Raw genomic sequence first — 27,908 nt, 5'->3', positions numbered from 1 at the left:
AATACATTTGGGAGTTTTATCATGGTTAGAAATTAAACATGGCAATGGGCAGTAATGACAGGTAATAAGCAACACGACCATTGTTATAGGAATTGCATTTTTTCATGAGCGATATGCATAAAAAGAAGAAATTGTATTCCGCTTTAGTTCCGCATTACCACTTTTTTCCGCTGCTATATTTAGCTGCAAATGTCGGATATCGAGTCAGTAGCATTGCCATTGGCGCACTTTGCAGAACGGAGTAAAAATACAAAACACAAGAAGTGCAGATGATTTTGCTCTTATTAAATGTTTGTCAATTAAACACATAGTTGCATGCCAGAGATATAATTCTCTACGGTGTTTATCCCCGTTCTGGTCGTATCCCAGTTCTGGTCGCTGCACTCGTCCGTCCAGTCGTGCAACATGGGAATAGTGAGGTAGATCATGATGTCAGCTGTAGACCAGGTTATTTCCGCCCAGCCTGAGTCTGGTGAGAAGACGACGCTGACAGCTGACACGGACGCAGGAGGTTATCAACCCCTAGGCTTGAAGGATTTGACGAAGACGAACGTGCTCAGGGTTCATCAGTATTTAGATGTTTTAGAAGGTATAAGGAAAATACCAGGACAATGTATAGTGAGAGGAATAGTCTATTGACCATGAAACTAATTCAACTAACTAAATAATCTAGTAAAAACTCTTGATCTAGTTGAATGACACACGCAACACTGTGCACTGGCGAAAGTATCGAGTGACATAGTTTACCCAAAGGTCCACTATCAATAAGGGCTGGGGAAAGTCAAATTGACAACCCGGGTACCCCGACCTTATTACCGACCTAGTTGAGTACTAGTTGGTAAAACATGACTCGTGCTTGAGTATACGGTTATAATCAGTGATGATAACCCTTTTGATAATTAACTTTTTTAATAAAAGTTCATCGTGTAGGCTTATGTATCTTCCCTTTTTCCAATTTGCATGTGTGAACTGTATTGTTAATCCCATGAAACATCTGTTGTGAATATCACAGAACCAGATAAGCTGCATAACTGAATAAAATATGCACAAAATGATCATCATGCATTAACCTTTAATCTTACATACAAATACACATGGAACATCCCATAAACCCAATAGTATAATGACACTATGCATAATTACCCAATGTGTCCTTTTCAGTTTGCCTACCAGTATTTCCTGGGCCCACTTGCACAAAGCGATCTTAGCGCTAAGACTATTGTAAGACTATGCTAAAGTATGGGAGTTACGATCATCTTAGCGCTGAGATCCCTTTGCGCAAGTAGGCCCTGATCTGTATTTCCTGATCGACTGCATGTATGCATGAACCCTACTTAACTGAAAATTGCACTTATTGTAACTTAGACATACATCAATGTTGTGCACCAATGCAACATGGGACAGCGCATGAACAGGTGCAAAATAGAAGTTACATGAAACAGCATTTTAAGCGGATGATGTTTTTTTTTCTAAATGTTCACTCATTGGTCAATAGACTGGACCCAAGGGGGTAAATATGTCTTAAATACCCAAAGTTAAATGTAAATACCCAATGAAAATAATTATGTGTGAGTTGATACTCAAAGGCTCAAAAACTATGTAGGGGCGCTGGTATACATGTATATTACAGAATATCACATTGATTAAAAGCATGGCTTCAAGCTCATTAAAATTAGTGTCACTCACGCTTTGGAGCTCAATTATCTTTTTTCTTAGGGACTGGTAATGTATTATAGGTTGGGTGGGGTGAGCTAATTGTTATTAGGACTGCATCATGTTAAAACTTACACTGTTCCAAGCATTCAGTGACTTTACCAGATACAATGGAATGCAGTGACCCAGTTGTGGGTATATTCTTCACACATACTCAATACAAAGTAGTTCCAATTCCATAACTATGAAAACACAAATCATTGTTAATCAACGAGAGTTACATCAGAAATGACTTTCTTTTCTCAAATGACCTTCACCTCAAAGAAGTCACCAAATATGTACAACATATGTTGACGTATAACATCACAACCGGTGATCAACTGTTAGAAAGGGTGTGTCCACTGACATCAGTATGAAGGATTCTTTTCGAGAGGACTTTTATTGATTCAGGGATCATGCATACATAAATGTGCCGAGAGGACTTTTGTTTGATTCAGGGATCATACATACATAAATGTGCCGAGAGGACTTTTGTTTGATTCAGGGATCATACGTACATACATAAATGTGCCGAGAGGACTTTTGTTTGATTCAGGGATCGTACATACATAAATGTGCCGAGAGGACTTTTGTTTGATTCAGGGATCGTACATACATAAATGTGCCGAGAGGACTTTTGTTTGATTCAGGGATCATACATACATAAATGTGCCGAGAGGACTTTTGTTTGATTCAGGGATCATACATACATAAATGTGCCGAGAGGACTTTTGTTTGATTCAGGGATCATACATACATAATTGTGCCGAGAGGACTTTTGTTTGTTTCAGGGATCGTACATACATAAATGTGCCGAGAGGACTTTTGTTTGATTCAGGGATCGTACATACATAAATGTGCCGAGGGGACTTTTGTTTGATTCAGGGATCGTACATACATAAATGTGCCGAGAGGACTTTTGTTTGATTCAGGGATCATACATACATAAATGTGCCGAGAGGACTTTTGTTTGATTCAGGGATCGTACATATATAAATGTGCCGAGAGGACATTTGTTTGATTCAGGGGTCGTACATACATAAATGTGCCATGTGAGTAGTCGGGAACATTCTGACAATCTAAGTATTGTTATTTGTTTTTATGTTTTTCATTATAACCAAGAAAAATATTCACAAATGCCGATAAATACCTTGTTGTTTTGTGTGATATTGCATAAGTTATGCTGTCATGCAGGGTGGAAACATGGACAATTTCTGTTGAATTTACCAAATCATTGTAATGTTTCTATTTTTGATTCCCTAATTCTTGCTACAATACTCTTCTCATGCATATTATAAAAATATTGAGCGATTGTATACAACGACTAGAATGGATCTCTCAAAATAAGAGAAAATGATACACAGTATAAAATCTGAATTTTGCTTTGTTTTCATTTCAAACAAGTGCAGTTGTTCAAGCACAATGTTCGTTTTCTCACCTAATATATTTTGCTTGAGTTCATCTAGACAGTTTGTATTGGTGACAAAAACCATTTATCATTTGATTCTAAAATGTATGAGGAATTCAAGGATATACGTATCACAGCTGAGTTCATGGAAAGTTCACTTCGGTGTTCGTGTTAGCAGGTTTTCCAAAACATTCTAATTGATTCTAGGGTTAACGGTGATGTTTCAAAATGATCATTGGTGGTTGATAATTAAAAACAGATACCCATGATCATTATGCTGATCACTAATATGCTATGTTCGAAATGCTTTCTCAGAATAAATATTTGATATTTTGATTTCAAGACATACACCAAATAATAATGGTGATTTTGTAATTTGTTCCAAGTATGAAGTATGAAATTTTCAGAGGTCATTTTTAGAAATTTTGCATGATATTGCAGAAGAGGGAATTTCCCACAGAATTGAAAACTTGCTGTCCATTTGTGAGCATGATATATTTTGAATTTCATTTGACTTCAACTAGAGGGTTGAAGAGGAGGGACATTTATGTGTCCCTGGCATTCATGGGTTAATGTGAATATGTAAATAAGTGTTTTAATGAAACATTGTGTAAAAAGGGAATGTTATTATATTGTCCAATATTGCTGATCCTTAAGATCATAGTTAGCAGGGGATCGAGACAACTTGGGGATTCCCCATGAAAAGTAGTTCCGGTCAAAAATTGTGTGAAAGTCAAAAGGTGAAGTTTATACTTTGTAAACATCACTTTTTGAAGTTTGTTGAAAAATTATCGGGTCATGTTAGCAGCAAATAAACCAATCACATCACAGTAAATCCTTTAATCTTCACACGGCAAATTTTATTTCAGAAATCACTCAAAAACATTCAGGTATATTGAACATCTACATTACAACGGTGTGTATCTGTCAACGGGGTGTATGATGGACCTCTGTAGACGTACAGAGTAACAGAAATTTGTAGCTTGGAGATAATATTTAACTTTGCCAACATGTCCAATCATCGTAACAAAACTTCATGAATTATATTGATCATTTTAGAAAGATGATATTAGCATTTTTTGCCGCCTCATATGTTCTTGTGAGAAGCTTAGTGGAGGGGGAAGTAGATGTGTAACAATTGTGGGACCGAGTCATATGTTTGTGCACACCAAAGGGTGTGGAAAAGCTAAACTTATTTTGGGAAAAAAAGAAATGTTGAAATCAATGATCGTTCAATTGAAAGGTTGTTGGCATATGCACTTATCTCACAGACCAGAAATATTGTGAACTAATCTTGCACCTTGAGTATTTTCTTCATTGCATGTACAAACACAGATTGAAAACATGGCACATCTCCAGTAGGCTAGCTTCACCTTGCTAAGCTCCATCCTGCTGTCTCTTGATTAAGGCCCACCTGTTAATTGTCCGTTCTATTGTTGCAGTGCTTTTGGGATGGGAGAGGAGCAACAGATATCAAATCTGTGATGCTGATGGCAAACAGATATTGTATGGGTATGAAGGTAAGGAGGGTCACTGCCTGCTATTGTTACATGTACACAAGGTCAGGACATACAGCTTGTTATGAGGGCTGTGATAGCAGGAGATGATTCACAGTGTAACATGTGTAGTGTTTGTGTTGCAGTTGGTTCGTGATAGCAGGAGATGATTCACAGTGTAACATGTGTAGTGTTTGTGTTGCAGTTGGTGTGTGATTGCAGGAGATGATTCACAGTGTAACATGTGTAGTGTTTGTGTTGCAGTTGGTGTGTGATTGCAGGAGATGATTCACAGTGTAACATGTGTAGTGTTTGTGTTGCAGTTGGTGTGTGATTGCAGGAGATGATTCACAAAGTAACATGTGTAGTGTTTGTGTTGCAGTTGGTGTGTGATTGCAGGAGATGATTCACAGTGTAACATGTGTAGTGTTTGTGTTGCAGTTGGTTCGTGATAGCAGGAGATGATTCACAGTGTAACATGTGTAGTGTTTGTGTTGCAGTTGGTGTGTGATTGCAGGAGATGATTCACAATGTAACATGTAGTGTTTGTGTTGCAGTTGGTGTGTGATTGCAGGAGATGATTCACAGTGTAACATGTAGTGTTTGTGTTGCAGTTGGTGTGTGATTGCAGGAGATGATTCACAAAGTAACATGTGTAGTGTTTGTGTTGCAGTTGGTTCGTGATTTCAGGAGATGATTCACAGTGTAACATGTGTAGTGTTTGTGTTGCAGTTGGTGTGTGATTGCAGGAGATGATTCACAGTGTAACATCTGTAGTGCTTGTGTTGCAGTTGGTGTGTGATTGCAGGAGATGATTCACAGTGTAACATGTGTAGTGTTTGTGTTGCAGTTGGTGTGTGATTGCAGGAGATGATTCACAGTGTTACATGTGTAGTGTTTGTGTTGCAGTTGGTGTGTAATTGCAGGAGATGATTCACAGTGTAACATGTGTAGTGTTTGTGTTGCAGTTGGTGTGTGATTGCAGGAGATGATTCACAGTGTAACATGTGTAGTGTTTGTGTTGCAGTTGGTGTGTGATTGCAGGAGATGATTCACAGTGTAACATGTAGTGTTTGTGTTGCAGTTGGTGTGTGATTGCAGGAGATGATTCACAGTGTAACATGTGTAGTGTTTGTCTTGCAGTTGGTGTGTGATTGCAGGAGATGATTCACAGTGTAACATGTGTAGTGTTTGTGTTGCAGTTGGTGTGTGATTGCAGGAGATGATTCACAGTGTAACATGTGTAGTGTTTGTGTTGCAGTTGGTGTGTGATTGCAGGAGATGATTCACAGTGTAACATGTGTAGTGTTTGTGTTGCAGTTGGTGTTTGATTGCAGGAGATGATTCACAGTGTAACATGTGTAGTGTTTGTGTTGCAGTTGGTGTGTGATTGCAGGAGATGATTCACAGTGTAACATGTGTAGTGTTTGTGTTGCAGTTGGTGTGTGATTGCAGGAGATGATTCACAGTGTAACATGTAGTGTTTGTGTTGCAGTTGGTGTGTGATTGCAGGAGATGATTCACAGTGTAACATGTGTAGTGTTTGTCTTGCAGTTGGTGTGTGATTGCAGGAGATGATTCACAGTGTAACATGTGTAGTGTTTGTGTTGCAGTTGGTGTGTGATTGCAGGAGATGATTCACAGTGTAACATGTGTAGTGTTTGTGTTGCAGTTGGTGTGTGATTGCAGGAGATGATTCACAGTGTAACATGTGTAGTGTTTGTGTTGCAGTTGGTGTTTGATTGCAGGAGATGATTCACAGTGTAACATGTGTAGTGTTTGTGTTGCAGTTGGTGTGTGATTGCAGGAGATGATTCACAGTGTAACATGTGTAGTGTTTGTGTTGCAGTTGGTGTGTGATTGCAGGAGATGATTCACAGTGTAACATGTGTAGTGTTTGTGTTGCAGTTGGTGTGTGATTGCAGGAGATGATTCACAGTGTAACATGTGTAGTGTTTGTGTTGCAGTTGGTGTGTGATAGCAGGAGATGATTCACAGTGTAACATGTGTAGTGTTTGTGTTGCAGTTGGTGTGTGATTGCAGGAGATGATTCACAGTGTAACATGTGTAGTGTTTGTGTTGCAGTTGGTGTGTGATTGCAGGAGATGATTCACAAAGTAACATGTGTAGTGTTTGTGTTGCAGTTGGTGTGTGATTGCAGGAGATGATTCACAGTGTAACATGTATAGTGTTTGTGTTGCAGTTGGTGTGTGATTGCAGGAGATGATTCACAGTGTAACATGTGTAGTGTTTGTGTTGCAGTTGGTGTGTGATAGCAGGAGATGATTCACAGTGTAACATGTGTAGTGTTTGTGTTGCAGTTGGTGTGTGATTGCAGGAGATGATTCACAGTGTAACATGTGTAGTGTTTGTGTTGCAGTTGGTGTGTGATTGCAGGAGATGATTCACAGTGTAACATGTAGTGTTTGTGTTGCAGTTGGTGTTTGATTGCAGGAGATGATTCACAGTGTAACATGTGTAGTGTTTGTGTTGCAGTTGGTGTGTGATAGCAGGAGATGATTCACAGTGTAACATGTGTAGTACTTGTTGCAGTTGGTGTGTGATTGCAGGAGATGATTCACAGTGTAACATGTGTAGTGTTTGTGTTGCAGTTGGTGTTTGATTGCAGGAGATGATTCACAGTGTAACATGTAGTGTTTGTGTTGCAGTTGTTGTGTGATTGCAGGAGATGATTCACAGTGTAACATGTGTAGTGCTTGTGTTGCAGTTGGTGTGTGATTGCAGGAGATGATTCACAGTGTAACATGTGTAGTGTTTGTGTTGCAGTTGGTTCGTGATAGCAGGAGATGATTCACAGTGTAACATGTGTAGTGTTTGTGTTGCAGTTGGTGTGTGATTGCAGGAGATGATTCACAGTGTAACATGTGTAGTGTTTGTGTTGCAGTTGGTGTGTGATTGCAGGAGATGATTCACAAAGTAACATGTGTAGTGTTTGTTTTGCAGTTGGTGTGTGATTGCAGGAGATGATTCACAGTGTAACATGTGTAGTGTTTGTGTTGCAGTTGGTGTGTGAATGCAGGAGATGATTCACAGTGTAACATGTGTAGTGTTTGTGTTGCAGTTGGTGTGTGATTGCAGGAGATGATTCACAGTGTAACATGTGTAGTGCTTGTGTTGCAGTTGGTGTGTGATTGCAGGAGATGATTCACAGTGTAACATGTGTAGTGTTTGTGTTGCAGTTGGTGTGTGATTGCAGGAGATGATTCACAGTGTAACATGTGTAGTGTTTGTGTTGCAGTTGGTGTGTGATTGCAGGAGATGATTCACAGTGTAACATGTAGTGTTTGTGTTGCAGTTGGTGTTTGATTGCAGGAGATGATTCACATTGTTACATGTAGTGTTTGTGTTGCAGTTGGTGTGTGATTGCAGGAGATGATTCACAGTGTTACATGTGTAGTGTTTGTGTTGCAGTTGGTGTGTGATTGCAGGAGATGATTCACAGTGTAACATGTAGTGTTTGTGTTGCAGTTGGTGTTTGATTGCAGGAGATGATTCACATTGTTACATGTAGTGTTTGTGTTGCAGTTGGTGTGTGATTGCAGGAGATGATTCACAGTGTTACATGTGTAGTGTTTGTGTTGCAGTTGGTGTGTGATTGCAGGAGATGATTCACAGTGTAACATGTGTAGTGTTTGTGTTGCAGTTGGTTCGTGATAGCAGGAGATGATTCACAGTGTAACATGTAGTGTTTGTGTTGCAGTTGGTGTGTGATTGCAGGAGATGATTCACAGTGTAACATGTGTAGTGTTTGTGTTGCAGTTGGTGTGTGATTGCAGGAGATGATTCACAGTGTAACATGTGTAGTGTTTGTGTTGCAGTTGGTGTGTGATTGCAGGAGATGATTCACAGTGTAACATGTGTAGTGTTTGTGTTGCAGTTGGTGTTTGATTGCAGGAGTTGATTCACAGTGTAACATGTGTAGTGTTTGTGTTGCAGTTGGTGTGTGATTGCAGGAGATGATTCACAGTGTAACATGTGTAGTGTTTGTGTTGCAGTTGGTGTGTGATAGCAGGAGATGATTCACAGTATAACATGTGTAGTGTTTGTGTTGCAGTTGGTGTGTGATTGCAGGAGATGATTCACAGTGTAACATGTGTAGTGCTTGTGTTGCAGTTGGTGTGTGATTGCAGGAAATGATTCACAGTGTAACATGTGTAGTGTTTGTGTTGCAGTTGGTGTGTGATTGCAGGAGATGATTCACAGTGTTACATGTGTAGTGTTTGTGTTGCAGTTGGTGTTTGATTGCAGGAGATGATTCACAGTGTAACATGTAGTGTTTGTGTTGCAGTTGGTGTTTGATTGCAGGAGATGATTCACAGTGTAACATGTGTAGTGCTTGTGTTGCAGTTGGTGTGTGATTGCAGGAGATGATTCACAGTGTAACATGTGTAGTGTTTGTGTTGCAGTTGGTGTGTGATAGCAGGAGATGATTCACAGTGTAACATGTGTAGTGTTTGTGTTGCAGTTGGTGTGTGATTGCAGGAGATGATTCACAAAGTAACATGTGTAGTGTTTGTGTTGCAGTTGGTGTTTGATTGCAGGAGATGATTCACAGTGTAACATGTATAGTGTTTGTGTTGCAGTTGGTGTGTGATTGCAGGAGATGATTCACAGTGTAACATGTGTAGTGTTTGTGTTGCAGTTGCTGTGTGATTGCAGGAGATGATTCACAGTGTAACGTGTAGTGTTTGTGTTGCAGTTGGTGTGTGATTGCAGGAGATGATTCACAGTGTAACATGTAGTGTTTGTGTTGCAGTTGGTGTTTGATTGCAGGAGATGATTCACAGTGTAACATGTGTAGTGTTTGTGTTGCAGTTGGTGTGTGATTGCAGGAGATGATTCACAGTGTAACATGTGTAGTGCTTGTGTTGCAGTTGGTGTGTGATTGCAGGAGATGATTCACAGTGTAACATGTGTAGTGTTTGTGTTGCAGTTGGTGTGTGATTGCAGGAGATGATTCACAGTGTAACATGTGTAGTGCTTGTGTTGCAGTTGGTGTGTGATTGCAGGAGATGATTCACAGTGTAACATGTGTAGTGTTTGTGTTGCAGTTGGTGTGTGATTGCAGGAGATGATTCACAGTGTAACATGTGTAGTGTTTGTGTTGCAGTTGGTGTGTGATTGCAGGAGATGATTCACAGTGTAACATGTGTAGTGTTTGTGTTGCAGTTGGTGTGTGATTGCAGGAGATGATTCACAGTGTAACATGTGTAGTGTTTGTGTTGCAGTTGGTGTTTGATTGCAGGAGATGATTCACAGTGTAACATGTGTAGTGTTTGTGTTGCAGTTGGTGTGTGATTGCAGGAGATGATTCACAGTGTAACATGTGTAGTGCTTGTGTTGCAGTTGGTGTGTGATTGCAGGAGATGATTCACAGTGTAACATGTGTAGTGTTTGTGTTGCAGTTGGTGTGTGATTGCAGGAGATGATTCACAGTGTAACATGTGTAGTGTTTGTGTTGCAGTTGGTGTGTGATAGCAGGAGATGATTCACAGTGTAACATGTGTAGTGTTTGTGTTGCAGTTGGTGTGTGATTGCAGGAGATGATTCACAGTGTAACATGTGTAGTGTTTGTGTTGCAGTTGGTGTGTGATTGCAGGAGATGATTCACAAAGTAACATGTGTAGTGTTTGTGTTGCAGTTGGTGTGTGATTGCAGGAGATGATTCACAGTGTAACATGTATAGTGTTTGTGTTGCAGTTGGTGTGTGATTGCAGGAGATGATTCACAGTGTAACATGTGTAGTGTTTGTGTTGCAGTTGGTTCGTGATAGCAGGAGATGATTCACAGTGTAACATGTGTAGTGTTTGTGTTGCAGTTGGTGTGTGATTGCAGGAGATGATTCACAGTGTAACATGTGTAGTGTTTGTGTTGCAGTTGGTGTGTGATTGCAGGAGATGATTCACAGTGTAACATGTAGTGTTTGTGTTGCAGTTGGTGTTTGATTGCAGGAGATGATTCACAGTGTAACATGTGTAGTGTTTGTGTTGCAGTTGGTGTGTGATAGCAGGAGATGATTCACAGTGTAACATGTGTAGTACTTGTTGCAGTTGGTGTGTGATTGCAGGAGATGATTCACAGTGTAACATGTGTAGTGTTTGTGTTGCAGTTGGTGTTTGATTGCAGGAGATGATTCACAGTGTAACATGTAGTGTTTGTGTTGCAGTTGTTGTGTGATTGCAGGAGATGATTCACAGTGTAACATGTGTAGTGCTTGTGTTGCAGTTGGTGTGTGATTGCAGGAGATGATTCACAGTGTAACATGTGTAGTGTTTGTGTTGCAGTTGGTTCGTGATAGCAGGAGATGATTCACAGTGTAACATGTGTAGTGTTTGTGTTGCAGTTGGTGTGTGATTGCAGGAGATGATTCACAGTGTAACATGTGTAGTGTTTGTGTTGCAGTTGGTGTGTGATTGCAGGAGATGATTCACAAAGTAACATGTGTAGTGTTTGTTTTGCAGTTGGTGTGTGATTGCAGGAGATGATTCACAGTGTAACATGTGTAGTGTTTGTGTTGCAGTTGGTGTGTGAATGCAGGAGATGATTCACAGTGTAACATGTGTAGTGTTTGTGTTGCAGTTGGTGTGTGATTGCAGGAGATGATTCACAGTGTAACATGTGTAGTGCTTGTGTTGCAGTTGGTGTGTGATTGCAGGAGATGATTCACAGTGTAACATGTGTAGTGTTTGTGTTGCAGTTGGTGTGTGATTGCAGGAGATGATTCACAGTGTAACATGTGTAGTGTTTGTGTTGCAGTTGGTGTGTGATTGCAGGAGATGATTCACAGTGTAACATGTAGTGTTTGTGTTGCAGTTGGTGTTTGATTGCAGGAGATGATTCACATTGTTACATGTAGTGTTTGTGTTGCAGTTGGTGTGTGATTGCAGGAGATGATTCACAGTGTTACATGTGTAGTGTTTGTGTTGCAGTTGGTGTGTGATTGCAGGAGATGATTCACAGTGTAACATGTAGTGTTTGTGTTGCAGTTGGTGTTTGATTGCAGGAGATGATTCACATTGTTACATGTAGTGTTTGTGTTGCAGTTGGTGTGTGATTGCAGGAGATGATTCACAGTGTTACATGTGTAGTGTTTGTGTTGCAGTTGGTGTGTGATTGCAGGAGATGATTCACAGTGTAACATGTGTAGTGTTTGTGTTGCAGTTGGTTCGTGATAGCAGGAGATGATTCACAGTGTAACATGTAGTGTTTGTGTTGCAGTTGGTGTGTGATTGCAGGAGATGATTCACAGTGTAACATGTGTAGTGTTTGTGTTGCAGTTGGTGTGTGATTGCAGGAGATGATTCACAGTGTAACATGTGTAGTGTTTGTGTTGCAGTTGGTGTGTGATTGCAGGAGATGATTCACAGTGTAACATGTGTAGTGTTTGTGTTGCAGTTGGTGTTTGATTGCAGGAGTTGATTCACAGTGTAACATGTGTAGTGTTTGTGTTGCAGTTGGTGTGTGATTGCAGGAGATGATTCACAGTGTAACATGTGTAGTGTTTGTGTTGCAGTTGGTGTGTGATAGCAGGAGATGATTCACAGTATAACATGTGTAGTGTTTGTGTTGCAGTTGGTGTGTGATTGCAGGAGATGATTCACAGTGTAACATGTGTAGTGTTTGTGTTGCAGTTGGTGTGTGATTGCAGGAAATGATTCACAGTGTAACATGTGTAGTGTTTGTGTTGCAGTTGGTGTGTGATTGCAGGAGATGATTCACAGTGTTACATGTGTAGTGTTTGTGTTGCAGTTGGTCTTTGATTGCAGGAGATGATTCACAGTGTAACATGTAGTGTTTGTGTTGCAGTTGGTGTTTGATTGCAGGAGATGATTCACAGTGTAACATGTGTAGTGCTTGTGTTGCAGTTGGTGTGTGATTGCAGGAGATGATTCACAGTGTAACATGTGTAGTGTTTGTGTTGCAGTTGGTGTGTGATAGCAGGAGATGATTCACAGTGTAACATGTGTAGTGTTTGTGTTGCAGTTGGTGTGTGATTGCAGGAGATGATTCACAAAGTAACATGTGTAGTGTTTGTGTTGCAGTTGGTGTTTGATTGCAGGAGATGATTCACAGTGTAACATGTATAGTGTTTGTGTTGCAGTTGGTGTGTGATTGCAGGAGATGATTCACAGTGTAACATGTGTAGTGTTTGTGTTGCAGTTGCTGTGTGATTGCAGGAGATGATTCACAGTGTAACGTGTAGTGTTTGTGTTGCAGTTGGTGTGTGATTGCAGGAGATGATTCACAGTGTAACATGTAGTGTTTGTGTTGCAGTTGGTGTTTGATTGCAGGAGATGATTCACAGTGTAACATGTGTAGTGTTTGTGTTGCAGTTGGTGTGTGATTGCAGGAGATGATTCACAGTGTAACATGTGTAGTGCTTGTGTTGCAGTTGGTGTGTGATTGCAGGAGATGATTCACAGTGTAACATGTGTAGTGTTTGTGTTGCAGTTGGTGTGTGATTGCAGGAGATGATTCACAGTGTAACATGTGTAGTGCTTGTGTTGCAGTTGGTGTGTGATTGCAGGAGATGATTCACAGTGTAACATGTGTAGTGTTTGTGTTGCAGTTGGTGTGTGATTGCAGGAGATGATTCACAGTGTAACATGTGTAGTGTTTGTGTTACAGTTGGTGTGTGATTGCAGGAGATGATTCACAGTGTAACATGTAGTGTTTGTGTTGCAGTTGGTGTGTGATTGCAGGAGATGATTCACAGTGTTACATGTGTAGTGTTTGTGTTGCAGTTGGTGTTTGATTGCAGGAGATGATTCACAGTGTAACATGTAGTGTTTGTGTTGCAGTTGGTGTGTGATTGCAGGAGATGATTCACAGTGTTACATGTGTAGTGTTTGTGTTGCAGTTGGTGTTTGATTGCAGGAGATGATTCACAGTGTAACATGTGTAGTGCTTGTGTTGCAGTTGGTGTTTGATTGCAGGAGATGATTCACAGTGTAACATGTAGTGTTTGTGTTGCAGTTGGTGTGTGATTGCAGGAGATGATTCACAGTGTAACATGTGTAGTGTTTGTGTTGCAGTTGGTGTGTGATAGCAGGAGATGATTCACAGTGTAACATGTAGTGTTTGTGTTGCAGTTGGTGTGTGATTGCAGGAGATGATTCACAGTGTAACATGTGTAGTGTTTGTGTTGCAGTTGGTGTGTGATAGCAGGAGATGATTCACAGTGTAACATGTGTAGTGTTTGTTTTGCAGTTGGTGTGTGATTGCAGGAGATGATTCACAGTGTAACATGTGTAGTGTTTGTGTTGCAGTTGGTGTGTGAATGCAGGAGATGATTCACAGTGTAACATGTGTAGTGTTTGTGTTGCAGTTGGTGTGTGATTGCAGGAGATGATTCACAGTGTAACATGTGTAGTGCTTGTGTTGCAGTTGGTGTGTGATTGCAGGAGATGATTCACAGTGTAACATGTGTAGTGTTTGTGTTGCAGTTGGTGTGTGATTGCAGGAGATGATTCACAGTGTAACATGTGTAGTGTTTGTGTTGCAGTTGGTGTGTGATTGCAGGAGATGATTCACAGTGTAACATGTAGTGTTTGTGTTGCAGTTGGTGTTTGATTGCAGGAGATGATTCACATTGTTACATGTAGTGTTTGTGTTGCAGTTGGTGTGTGATTGCAGGAGATGATTCACAGTGTTACATGTGTAGTGTTTGTGTTGCAGTTGGTGTGTGATTGCAGGAGATGATTCACAGTGTAACATGTAGTGTTTGTGTTGCAGTTGGTGTTTGATTGCAGGAGATGATTCACATTGTTACATGTAGTGTTTGTGTTGCAGTTGGTGTGTGATTGCAGGAGATGATTCACAGTGTTACATGTGTAGTGTTTGTGTTGCAGTTGGTGTGTGATTGCAGGAGATGATTCACAGTGTAACATGTGTAGTGTTTGTGTTGCAGTTGGTTCGTGATAGCAGGAGATGATTCACAGTGTAACATGTAGTGTTTGTGTTGCAGTTGGTGTGTGATTGCAGGAGATGATTCACAGTGTAACATGTGTAGTGTTTGTGTTGCAGTTGGTGTGTGATTGCAGGAGATGATTCTCAGTGTAACATGTGTAGTGTTTGTGTTGCAGTTGGTGTGTGATTGCAGGAGATGATTCACAGTGTAACATGTGTAGTGTTTGTGTTGCAGTTGGTGTTTGATTGCAGGAGTTGATTCACAGTGTAACATGTGTAGTGTTTGTGTTGCAGTTGGTGTGTGATTGCAGGAGATGATTCACAGTGTAACATGTGTAGTGTTTGTGTTGCAGTTGGTGTGTGAAAGCAGGAGATGATTCACAGTATAACATGTGTAGTGTTTGTGTTGCAGTTGGTGTGTGATTGCAGGAGATGATTCACAGTGTAACATGTGTAGTGCTTGTGTTGCAGTTGGTGTGTGATTGCAGGAAATGATTCACAGTGTAACATGTGTAGTGTTTGTGTTGCAGTTGGTGTGTGATTGCAGGAGATGATTCACAGTGTTACATGTGTAGTGTTTGTGTTGCAGTTGGTGTTTGATTGCAGGAGATGATTCACAGTGTAACATGTAGTGTTTGTGTTGCAGTTGGTGTTTGATTGCAGGAGATGATTCACAGTGTAACATGTGTAGTGCTTGTGTTGCAGTTGGTGTGTGATTGCAGGAGATGATTCACAGTGTAACATGTATAGTGTTTGTGTTGCAGTTGGTGTGTGATTGCAGGAGATGATTCACAGTGTAACATGTGTAGTGTTTGTGTTGCAGTTGCTGTGTGATTGCAGGAGATGATTCACAGTGTAACATGTGTAGTGTTTGTGTTGCAGTTGGTGTGTGATTGCAGGAGATGATTCACAGTGTAACATGTGTAGTGTTTGTGTTGCAGTTGGTGTGTGATTGCAGGAGATGATTCACAGTGTAACATGTAGTGTTTGTGTTGCAGTTGGTGTGTGATAGCAGGAGATGATTCACAGTATAACATGTGTAGTGTTTGTGTTGCAGTTGGTGTGTGATTGCAGGAGATGATTCACAGTGTAACATGTGTAGTGCTTGTGTTGCAGTTGGTGTGTGATTGCAGGAAATGATTCACAGTGTAACATGTGTAGTGTTTGTGTTGCAGTTGGTGTGTGATTGCAGGAGATGATTCACAGTGTTACATGTGTAGTGTTTGTGTTGCAGTTGGTGTTTGATTGCAGGAGATGATTCACAGTGTAACATGTAGTGTTTGTGTTGCAGTTGGTGTTTGATTGCAGGAGATGATTCACAGTGTAACATGTGTAGTGCTTGTGTTGCAGTTGGTGTGTGATTGCAGGAGATGATTCACAGTGTAACATGTATAGTGTTTGTGTTGCAGTTGGTGTGTGATTGCAGGAGATGATTCACAGTGTAACATGTGTAGTGTTTGTGTTGCAGTTGCTGTGTGATTGCAGGAGATGATTCACAGTGTAACATGTGTAGTGTTTGTGTTGCAGTTGGTGTGTGATTGCAGGAGATGATTCACAGTGTAACATGTGTAGTGTTTGTGTTGCAGTTGGTGTGTGATTGCAGGAGATGATTCACAGTGTAACATGTAGTGTTTGTGTTGCAGTTGGTGTTTGATTGCAGGAGATGATTCACAGTGTAACATGTAGTGTTTGTGTTGCAGTTGGTGTTTGATTGCAGGAGATGATTCACAGTGTAACATGTGTAGTGTTTTGTTGCAGTTGGTGTGTGATTGCAGGAGATGATTCACAAAGTAACATGTGTAGTGTTTGTGTTGCAGTTGGTGTTTGATTGCAGGAGATGATTCACAGTGTAACATGTATAGTGTTTGTGTTGCAGTTGGTGTGTGATTGCAGGAGATGATTCACAGTGTAACATGTGTAGTGTTTGTGTTGCAGTTGCTGTGTGATTGCAGGAGATGATTCACAGTGTAACGTGTAGTGTTTGTGTTGCAGTTGGTGTGTGATTGCAGGAGATGATTCACAGTGTAACATGTAGTGTTTGTGTTGCAGTTGGTGTTTGATTGCAGGAGATGATTCACAGTGTAACATGTGTAGTGTTTGTGTTGCAGTTGGTGTGTGATTGCAGGAGATGATTCACAGTGTAACATGTGTAGTGCTTGTGTTGCAGTTGGTGTGTGATTGCAGGAGATGATTCACAGTGTAACATGTGTAGTGTTTGTGTTGCAGTTGGTGTGTGATTGCAGGAGATGATTCACAGTGTAACATGTGTAGTGCTTGTGTTGCAGTTGGTGTGTGATTGCAGGAGATGATTCACAGTGTAACATGTGTAGTGTTTGTGTTGCAGTTGGTGTGTGATTGCAGGAGATGATTCACAGTGTAACATGTGTAGTGTTTGTGTTACAGTTGGTGTGTGATTGCAGGAGATGATTCACAGTGTAACATGTAGTGTTTGTGTTGCAGTTGGTGTGTGATTGCAGGAGATGATTCACAGTGTTACATGTGTAGTGTTTGTGTTGCAGTTGGTGTTTGATTGCAGGAGATGATTCACAGTGTAACATGTAGTGTTTGTGTTGCAGTTGGTGTGTGATTGCAGGAGATGATTCACAGTGTTACATGTGTAGTGTTTGTGTTGCAGTTGGTGTTTGATTGCAGGAGATGATTCACAGTGTAACATGTGTAGTGCTTGTGTTTCAGTTGGTGTTTGATTGCAGGAGATGATTCACAGTGTAACATGTAGTGTTTGTGTTGCAGTTGGTGTGTGATTGCAGGAGATGATTCACAGTGTAACATGTGTAGTGTTTGTGTTGCAGTTGGTGTGTGATAGCAGGAGATGATTCACAGTGTAACATGTGTAGTGTTTGTGTTGCAGTTGGTGTGTGATTGCAGGAGATGATTCACAGTGTTACATGTGTAGTGTTTGTGTTGCAGTTGGTGTGTGATTGCAGGAGATGATTCACAGTGTAACATGTGTAGTGTTTGTGTTGCAGTTGGTTCGTGATAGCAGGAGATGATTCACAGTGTAACATGTAGTGTTTGTGTTGCAGTTGGTGTGTGATTGCAGGAGATGATTCACAGTGTAACATGTGTAGTGTTTGTGTTGCAGTTGGTGTGTGATTGCAGGAGATGATTCACAGTGTAACATGTAGTGTTTGTGTTGCAGTTGGTGTGTGATAGCAGGAGATGATTCACAGTGTAACATGTGTAGTGTTTGTGTTGCAGTTGGTGTGTGATTGCAGGAGATGATTCACAGTGTAACATGTAGTGTTTGTGTTGCAGTTGGTGTGTGATAGCTGGAGATGATTCACAGTGTAACATGTGTAGTGTTTGTGTTGCAGTTGGTGTGTGATTGCAGGAGATGATTAATAGTGTAACATGTGTAGTGTTTGTGTTGCAGTTGGTGTTTAATTGCAGGAGATGATTCACAGTGTAACATGTGTAGTGTTTGTGTTGCAGTTGGTGTGTGATTGCAGGAGATGATTCACAGTGTAACATGTGTAGTGTTTGTTTTGCAGTTGGTGTGTGATAGGAGGAGATGATTCACAGTGTAACATGTGTAGTGTTTGTGTTGCAGTTGGTGTGTGATTGCAGGAGATGATTCACAGTGTAACATGTGTAGTGTTTGTGTTGCAGTTGGTTCGTGATAGCAGGAGATGATTCACAGTGTAACATGTGTAGTGTTTGTGTGGCAGTTGGTGTTTGATTGCAGGAGATGATTCACAGTGTAACATGTGTAGTGTTTGTGTTGCAGTTGGTGTGTGATTGCAGGAGATGATTCACAGTGTAACATGTGTAGTGTTTGTGTTGCAGTTGGTGTGTGATAGCAGGAGATGATTCACAGTGTAACATGTGTAGTGTTTGTGTTGCAGTTGGTGTTTGATTGCAGGAGATGATTCACAGTGTGACATGTGTAGTGTTTGTGTTGCAGTTGGTGTATGATTGCAGGAGATGATTCACAGTGTAACATGTGTAGTGTTTGTGTTGCAGTTGGTGTGTGATAGCAGGAGATGATTCACAGTGTAACTTGTGTAGTGTTTGTGTTGCAGTTGGTGTGTGATTGCAGGAGATGATTCACAAAGTAACATGTGTAGTGTTTGTTTTGCAGTTGGTGTGTGATAGCAGGAGATGATTCACAGTGTAACATGTGTAGTGTTTGTGTTGCAGTTGGTGTGTGATTGCAGGAGATGATTCACAAAGTAACATGTGTAGTGTTTGTTTTGCAGTTGGTGTGTGATAGCAGGAGATGATTCACAGTGTAACATGGGTAGTGTTTGTGTTGCAGTTGGTGTGTGATTGCAGGAGATGATTAATAGTGTAACATGTGTAGTGTTTGTGTTGCAGTTGGTGTGTGATTGCAGGAGATGATTCACAGTGTAACATGTGTAGTGTTTGTGTTGCAGTTGGTGTGTGATTGCAGGAGATGATTCACAGTGTTACATATGTAGTGTTTGTGTTGCAGTTGGTGTGTGATTGCAGGAGATGATTCACAGTGTAACATGTGTAGTGTTTGTGTTGCAGTTGGTGTGTGATAGCAGGAGATGATTCACAGTGTAACATGTGTAGTGTTTGTGTTGCAGTTGGTTCGTGATAGCAGGAGATGATTCACAGTGTAACATGTAGTGTTTGTGTTGCAGTTGGTGTGTGATAGCAGGAGATGATTCACAGTGTAACATGTGTAGTGTTTGTGTTGCAGTTGGTGTGTGATAGCAGGAGATGATTCACAGTGTAACATGTGTAGTGTTTGTGTTGCAGTTGGTGTGTGATTGCAGGAGATGATTCACAGTGTAACATGTGTAGTGTTTGTGTTGCAGTTGGTGTTTGATTGCAGGAGATGATTCACAGTGTAACATGTGTAGTGCTTGTGTTGCAGTTGGTGTGTGATAGCAGGAGATGATTCACAGTGTAACATGTGTAGTGTTTGTGTTGCAGTTGGTGTGTGATTGCAGGAGATGATTCACAGTGTAACATGTGTAGTGTTTGTGTTGCAGTTGGTGTGTGATTGCAGGAGATGATTCACAGTGTAACATGTGTAGTGTTTGTGTTGCAGTTGGTGTGTGATAGCAGGAGATGATTCACAGTGTAACTTGTGTAGTGTTTGTGTTGCAGTTGGTGTGTGATTGCAGGAGATGATTCACAAAGTAACATGTGTAGTGTTTGTTTTGCAGTTGGTGTGTGATAGCAGGAGATGATTCACAGTGTAACATGTGTAGTGTTTGTGTTGCAGTTGGTGTGTGATTGCAGGAGATGATTCACAAAGTAACATGTGTAGTGTTTGTTTTGCAGTTGGTGTGTGATAGCAGGAGATGATTCACAGTGTAACATGGGTAGTGTTTGTGTTGCAGTTGGTGTGTGATTGCAGGAGATGATTAATAGTGTAACATGTGTAGTGTTTGTGTTGCAGTTGGTGTGTGATTGCAGGAGATGATTCACAGTGTAACATGTGTAGTGTTTGTGTTGCAGTTGGTGTGTGATTGCAGGAGATGATTCACAGTGTTACATATGTAGTGTTTGTGTTGCAGTTGGTGTGTGATTGCAGGAGATGATTCACAGTGTAACATGTGTAGTGTTTGTGTTGCAGTTGGTGTGTGATAGCAGGAGATGATTCACAGTGTAACATGTGTAGTGTTTGTGTTGCAGTTGGTTCGTGATTGCAGGAGATGATTCACAGTGTAACATGTAGTGTTTGTGTTGCAGTTGGTGTGTGATAGCAGGAGATGATTCACAGTGTAACATGTGTAGTGTTTGTGTTGCAGTTGGTGTGTGATAGCAGGAGATGATTCACAGTGTAACATGTGTAGTGTTTGTGTTGCAGTTGGTGTGTGATTGCAGGAGATGATTCACAGTGTAACATGTGTAGTGTTTGTGTTGCAGTTGGTGTTTGATTGCAGGAGATGATTCACAGTGTAACATGTGTAGTGCTTGTGTTGCAGTTGGTGTGTGATTGCAGGAGATGATTCACAGTGTAACATGTGTAGTGTTTGTGTTGCAGTTGGTGTGTGATTGCAGGAGATGATTCACAGTGTAACATGTGTAGTGTTTGTGTTGCAGTTGGTGTGTGATTGCAGGAGATGATTCACAGTGTAACATGTAGTGTTTGTGTTGCAGTTGGTGTGTGATTGCAGGAGATGATTCACAGTGTAACATGTGTAGTGTTTGTTTTGCAGTTGGTGTGTGATTGCAGGAGATGATTCACAGTGTTACATGTGTAGTGTTTGTGTTGCAGTTGGTGTGTGATTGCAGGAGATGATTCACAGTGTAACATGTAGTGTTTGTGTTGCAGTTGGTGTGTGATTGCAGGAGATGATTCACAGTGTAACATGTGTAGTGTTTGTGTTGCAGTTGGTGTGTGATTGCAGGAGATGATTCACAGTGTAACATGTAGTGTTTGTGTTGCAGTTGGTGTGTGATTGCAGGAGATGATTCACAGTGTAACATGTGTAGTGTTTGTGTTGCAGTTGGTGTTTGATTGCAGGAGATGATTCACAGTGTAACATGTAGTGTTTGTGTTGCAGTTGGTGTGTGATTGCAGGAGATGATTCACAGTGTAACATGTGTAGTGTTTGTGTTGCAGGAGATGATTCACGGTGTAAGATGTAGTGTTTGTGTTGCAGTTGGTGTTTGATTGCAGGAGATGATTCACAGTGTAACATGTGTAGTGTTTGTGTTGCAGTTGGTGTGTGATTGCGGGAGATGATTCACAGTGTAACATGTGTAGTGTTTGTGTTGCAGTTGGTGTGTGATTGCAGGAGATGATTCACAGTGTAACATGTGTAGTGTTTGTGTTGCAGGAGATGATTCACAGTGTAAGATGTAGTGTTTGTGTTGCAGTTGGTGTTTGATTGCAGGAGATGATTCACAGTGTAACATGTGTAGTGTTTGTGTTGCAGTTGGTGTGTGATTGCGGGAGATGATTCACAGTGTAACATGTGTAGTGTTTGTGTTGCAGTTGGTGTGTGATTGCAGGAGATGATTCACAGTGTAACATGTAGTGTTTGTGTTGCAGTTGGTGTTTGTTTGGCACGTAAGGTTTTGGGTTCTTCTCGTGGACTTGTGTTGAAATTTAGTGACAACGAATCCCAAGATGTGATCTCTCTCCACCGACCGTTACGATGCTCAACTCGCTGTTGTTGGATGTGCTGTCATCTACAGGAGATGGCCATCCACTCTCCTCCAGGGACTCCGATAGGCACAGTCAGAGAAATGTAAGTAATCAATGCAAAGAAATCTGAGAATCCTTGCAGCTATTGTCATATGCAAACGTCTTGTCTCGCACTCCAGTGTGCTGTTGTCCAGTGTGAGGATATCAATTGTTGTATTGTCCAGTTGCTGATTTCCAGTTTCTGATGTCCAGTTGCTGATGCCCAGTGTGCTGATGTTCGGTTGCTGATGTCCAGTGTGCTGATGTTCAGTGTGCTGGTGCCCAGTGTGCTGATGTTCAGTTGCCGATGTTCAGTGTGCTGATGTTAGGTTGCTGATGTTCAGTTGCTGATGTCCACTGTGCTGATGTTCAGTTGCTGATGTCCACTGTGTTGATGTTCAGTTGCTGATGTTCAGTGTGCTGATGTTCGGTTGCTGATGATCAGTTGCTGATGTCCAGTGTGCTGATGTCCAGTGTGCTGATGTCCAGTGTGCTGATGTCCAGTGTGCTGATGTTCAGTTGCTGATGTCCACTGTGCTGATGTTCAGTTGCTGATGTTCAGTGTGCTGATGTTCGGTTGCTGATGTTCAGTTGCTGATGTCCAGTGTGCTGATGTCCAGTGTGCTGATGTCCAGTGTGCTGATGTTCAGTGTGCTGATGTCCAGTGTGCTGATGTCCAGTGTGCTGATGTCCAGTGTGCTGATGTTCAGTTGCTGATGTCCACTGTGCTGATGTTCAGTTGCTGATGTCCACTGTGTTGATGTTCAGTTGCTGATGTTCAGTGTGCTGATGTTCGGTTGCTGATGTTCAGTGTGCTGATGTTCAGTGTGCTGATGTCCAGTGTGCTGATGTTCAGTGTGCTTATGTCCAGTTGCTGATGTCCAGTGTGCTGATGTTCAGTTGCTGATGTCCAGTGTGCTGATGTCCAGTTTGCTGATGTCCAGTTTGCTGATGTCCAGTGTGCTGATCTTCAGTTGCCGATGTTCAGTGTGCTGATGTTAGGTTGCTGATGTTCAGTTGCTGATGTCCAGTTGCTCATATCTAGTTACTGATGTTCAGTTACTGATGTTCACTTGAGGATTGAAGTTGTATTTGTTGACGTTTATCAGCTGATGAAGACAGTGACTCACGTAAGCAAATTCCATGATGTGCGAAGAACTTCAATCCTTATATTGACAGATACATAAATAATAACAAAACTATCCATTAAACATCAAACTAGAATTATTTAAAGCGATCTATATCAACACGGAGAGTCGTGATGTCATGACATCATCCGTCCCAAACATTCCATTTGGAGTGACATCCCTTGGTTTTACAAACGGTAGAAAATGGCGGCTACGGAAATGTCATTCACTTGAAATGAGCACCCAGAAAAAGTTCTTAGAGTTGGAGAGAAATCCAGACCCAGCTGATGCTGAAAATGGATTGATATTGACGTTCTGTGAACTTTGGGTGTGTGCATAAGTCATACTACAGCTGCTGCTGATGGGGAAAACCGCTTGAGGCAGCACGGTTGGATTTCCCAAAGCAATATACACGACAGTGTGGAGATCAGTGATTTCTTTAGCTAAGTTGAGCATTCTCTGTTATAGCTTTGAATGGACGCTTTTGGACATATATGATCTGTCTGGATTCAAAGCCTGTATTATTCATAGCTGGCATTGATGTTGTCAGTTGTCCCTAATGATTTTTAATGTTATTTTTGAGATTGAGGAATTCCCCTAAAGTAGTTCTGTATGTCTCGATTGACAACGTAATCACGTGACATACTGACGTTCATCGGGAAATGAACAACAGTCAGCCTGGAAGTGTTCATCTAGGCGAGGTCACCCGCTACTGTCAATATTTGTTGATATTCAGTTGTTGATGTCCAGTTCCTGATATCCAGTTCCTGATGTTCAGTGTGCTGATGTCCAGTTGCTGATGTTCAGTTGCTGATGTCCAGTTGCTGATGTTCAGTTGCTGATGTTCAGTTGCTGATATCCATTGTGCTGTTGTCAAATGTTGTATTGTCAAGTATGCTAATGTTCATGTGCTAATGTTCAGGTGTTGATTGTTCTGTCAGATGGAGCTGTGGGGCCCCTGTCTACAATGTTTACAACCTGAAGGAAGGTTTGCTGTACACAATAGTCGGGGACTGCTGCCATTGTCGGGCTTGTGGTGATGTCACATTTCACGTGAGTGTTATGGTTGTCATATAACATGTCAGTGATATGCTGATATCACATTCCATTTCAGTGATATGCTGATATCACATGCCATGTCAGTGTTATGCTGATACCACATTCCATTTCAGTGATATGCTGATATCACATTCCATTTCAGTGTTATGCTGATACCACATTCCATTTCAGTGATATGCTGATATCACATTCCATGTCAGTGTTATGCTGATATCACATTCCATTTCAGTGTTATGCTGATACCACATTCCATTTCAGTGTTATGCTGATATCACATTCCATTTCAGTGTTATGCTGATATCACATTCCATTTCAGTGATATGCTGATATCACTTTCCATTTCAGTAATATGCTGATATCACATTCCATGTCAGTGTTATGCTGATATCACATTCCATTTCAGTGTTATGCTCATACCACATTCCATTTCAGTGTTATGCTGATATCACATTCCATTTCCGTGTTATGCTGATATCACATTCCATGTCAGTGATATGCTGATATCACATTCCATTTCAGTGATATGCTGATATCACATTCCATTTCAGTGTTATGCTGATATCACATTCCATTTCAGTGTTATGCTGATATCACATTCCATTTCAGTGATATGCTGATATCACATTCCATTTCAGTGATATGCTGATATCACATTCCATTTCAGTGTTATGCTGATACCACATTCCATTTCAGTGTTATGCTGATATCACATTCCATTTCAGTGATATGCTGATATCACATTCCATGTCAGTGTTATGCTGATATCACATTCCATTTCAGTGATATGCTGATATCACATTCCATTTCAGTGTTATGCTGATATCACGTTCCATGTCAGTGTTATGCTGATATCACATTCCATTTCAGTGTTATGCTGATATCACATTCCATTTCAGTGTTATGCTGATATCACATTCCATGTCAGTGATATGCTGATATCACTTTCCATTTCAGTGATATGCTAATATCACATTCCATTTCAGTGATATGCTGATTTCACATTCCATGTCAGTGTTATGCTGATATCACATTCCATGTCAGTGTTATGCTGATATCACATTCCATTTCAGTGATATGCTGATATCACATTCCATGTCAGTGTTATGCTGATTTCACATTCCATGTCAGTTTTCTGCACTAGTCTTGTAGTCCTTGCCAAACTGCCCAGTAGATAAGGTATCATAAGTAGAATTTGCCAATTTTAAGGGTTTTGCTAAGTGTTATCATCGCATTAAGGACTGTAAATTTAGTTTCTACCGCTGGTGGTGTGCTGATATCCCATTCCATGTCTGAGGTGATATCTGTCGTCTGCATGTGTAGAGGTTGTGGAGATATCTACTAATTAATTCAGTGTGTGATTCTCTGTGGCACAAGGTGTATGAGGGCCCCAGGGAGAAGGAGGACAAGGTTGCTGATCTATCCAAGCACTGGACTGGATGCAGGGACATTATTGGTGCTGCTAATGATTTCTCTCTAACATGTGAGTGATTTAAGATACAGACATGTTAGCTCACACTCAATAGAATCCGAGGCTTATAACATCAGCCATCTTCTGTCAACTGGTTTTCTTCAGAAACTAATTGACTGATGAAGCTGGCCCTTCACATACATGTCAACACTAACAGCATGAATGACACCTGTTCAAGTGGTTCTATTCCTTGCATTACAGTTTTAATATATATAATTATTGAAATGGATATTTTCAACAAGAAAACAAAGTATATGTTTAAAACTTGCTTGTTCACTTAAAACAGCTGTTAAAGCAACAACAATCTGAGTGTTAAGTCTGAAGTTCCATAGCTTTTGGATTAATAATCTATGCAATGTGGTTTGATTTCATAAAAAGCCAGCAATTGCTATTGTAGAACATGTTAACCAAGCATTTTGCAACAATTAATGTAATGTCTCATATGTGTTCTAATTAAATATTTTCTGTGTTGCAGATATTAAGGATATTGGTGTAAAAGACAAGTTGACAATATTTGGAGCTGTGTTTTTGATAGGTTTCAACTATTTTGAGAAACACTGTCGATGCTAATCGAGAAAGGCAGTCCTGTGAAAACGGTTATGTGACAAGTTACTGGTACCAGGAAGGCCCCACTGGACAGAGAGCCAGTGTCTCTCAGCATGCCCCGCAGAATGAAATCTCCGGACTAGAATCTATAATCTCAAGAAGTGAAATGAACATGAACTGCTTTCCAGATACTTCCAATATGACTGAAAAATTGTGTCATTTGCTTGGGAGTCATGAATGTAAGTGGCAAAATCGCACAGACACTGTGTGGAACTATTATAAGGTCTCACAAATACTGACTAAATTCCAAAACACTTATGGAACTTGACCCTCCAAAAGCTGCCTTTATATAATGAAATTTGCTCCCCAGTAGCATATATGTTACATTTCAGGTGCATATCTGATGTTTTTTGTCCTTCTATGATTTTTCCCCTTAACATACCCCTTTAAACCTTGATCTGGTTTTACAGTGGTTTGGAAAACTCTGTAACCAAAAATATCAATGATGATGAAACTTTGAGATTACCAAATAATTTAGTTTTGACCTATTCTTTATGTATCCATGCTAAATTTGATGTGCTAGGGTGTGAAAATACAATGCCCACTCTTTTGTGTTAGATTGTCAGACATCAAAAGTGGATTTTTATATTTCATTGCAGGACCAAAATGAAATGTCTACATTCTGGTATTTAGTCAGGATAGCCTGAATAATTTATTCACTTGTTTGTCTCATTGTAATGCAGTATTTTGCCTGTACTGTATTTTTGTAGATACTTGATATGCCCAATATACAGTCTGGACACTTATGTTTTCTCAAATAATGTCTGGATAAACAATTTCCCGGATATCTTAATGCCTTTTCAGTTAACATGATTAAAAACTATGATCGCATGATACCCAGCTCTTTGATGTTGTATGCCGGGTGATGAATTGCAAAACAAACAACATCAAGCGTGGTCACAGTCTGGTAAGTGGGACCCTAATAATGTGTATTTTGCACTGTTGATAGTTGAAATTCACTGGACTTCTGGATAAACAAAGCATTTTATGTGGTATATATTTTGTTTCACATAAATATCATCCAGTGGGCTAGGTTTCCGGATATCTGGGGGTACTGATAAGAGGGGTTCCACTGTATGCTAATGTCATTAACATTGGTAGGATTATTGATAATCAATCCTTAAAGATACCAAACATTCAAGGTGTGTATTGTGTTGAATAATTGTGTGATTTGTATTTGGTAAAGCAAATAAAAACTCAAAAAGACAGGTTTAACACAGATGACCATACCATGTTTTGTACCAGAACATGGAGAAGTAGCCTCCAAATAGGTAGATTTTGTTAGATTACTTGCCTGGACAAGTAAATTTAGTTTCTACTTCAGCCAGACAGATTCCATACTTAATTTATATTGCTAACCAATTCCTTTGGTACTTCAGTGTACATATATTAGTCATATATTTCAAAACTGAAACTCTTTTAAACCACAGTGGGGGAAGGCCATATTTCAATATGGGAAGTTGTCATGATAGGAAGCCTCTAGGCTAACAGTGTTTTCCTACAGTACCTGTATTACTGTATTACACCAGGGAGTCTTTATATGGAGGCCCTGGTTACACAAACTAATAACTCTCACTTTAATGGTTTGATTCTGATCTGTGGCCAATTTCACATCCAGATTTCACTCTCGCAAGTCCTCTCAGATTATTACTATTTATATCATAGAATATACACGATGTACATACCAGTACCATGCTGTGTAAAAATTAAAATTCAATATGCCCCATTCATAACACTATGCTCCTGTGCTGTAGGACATTTATCCTATGATGTAGCAAAATTTGAAGAAGATTATGGTGTCCTGCAGAGCTGAATGACTCCATTGTTTATCCCTTTATCTGGCATATTGAACAATTAACATGGTTAACACATATTGTCTTTCAACAGAACATATTGAGGTATCCTTTAAATAATCCATGTATTTCTTGAAAGTCTTTATGTATATTTTTGTATTTCCAATTGATACCAAATAAAACATTGATATTTA

At 40.4% G+C, this 27,908-nt stretch overlaps 1 protein-coding gene across 1 annotated transcript; it reads left to right on the top strand.

The window, feature by feature from the left end:
- Nucleotides 1–204: 204 nt before the first annotated feature.
- LOC124143246 (phospholipid scramblase 1-like) lies at nucleotides 205–27,908 on the top strand. Its single transcript, XM_048393442.1, has 6 exons — nucleotides 205–589; nucleotides 4,543–4,620; nucleotides 21,527–21,725; nucleotides 23,730–23,841; nucleotides 25,222–25,327; nucleotides 25,791–27,908. The coding sequence occupies exons 1-6, from the start codon at nucleotides 427–429 to the stop codon at nucleotides 25,883–25,885; spliced, it is 753 nt and encodes a 250-aa protein (XP_048249399.1). The 5' UTR covers nucleotides 205–426; the 3' UTR covers nucleotides 25,886–27,908.

This window comes from Haliotis rufescens, unplaced genomic scaffold (assembly GCF_023055435.1).
Source record: "Haliotis rufescens isolate VD_foot unplaced genomic scaffold, xgHalRufe1.0.p SCAF_12, whole genome shotgun sequence".
Taxonomy (NCBI): Eukaryota; Metazoa; Mollusca; class Gastropoda; order Lepetellida; family Haliotidae; genus Haliotis; species Haliotis rufescens.
The sequence above is the reverse complement of the archived record's forward strand: the minus strand, read 5'-3'. Positions and strand labels throughout refer to the sequence as shown.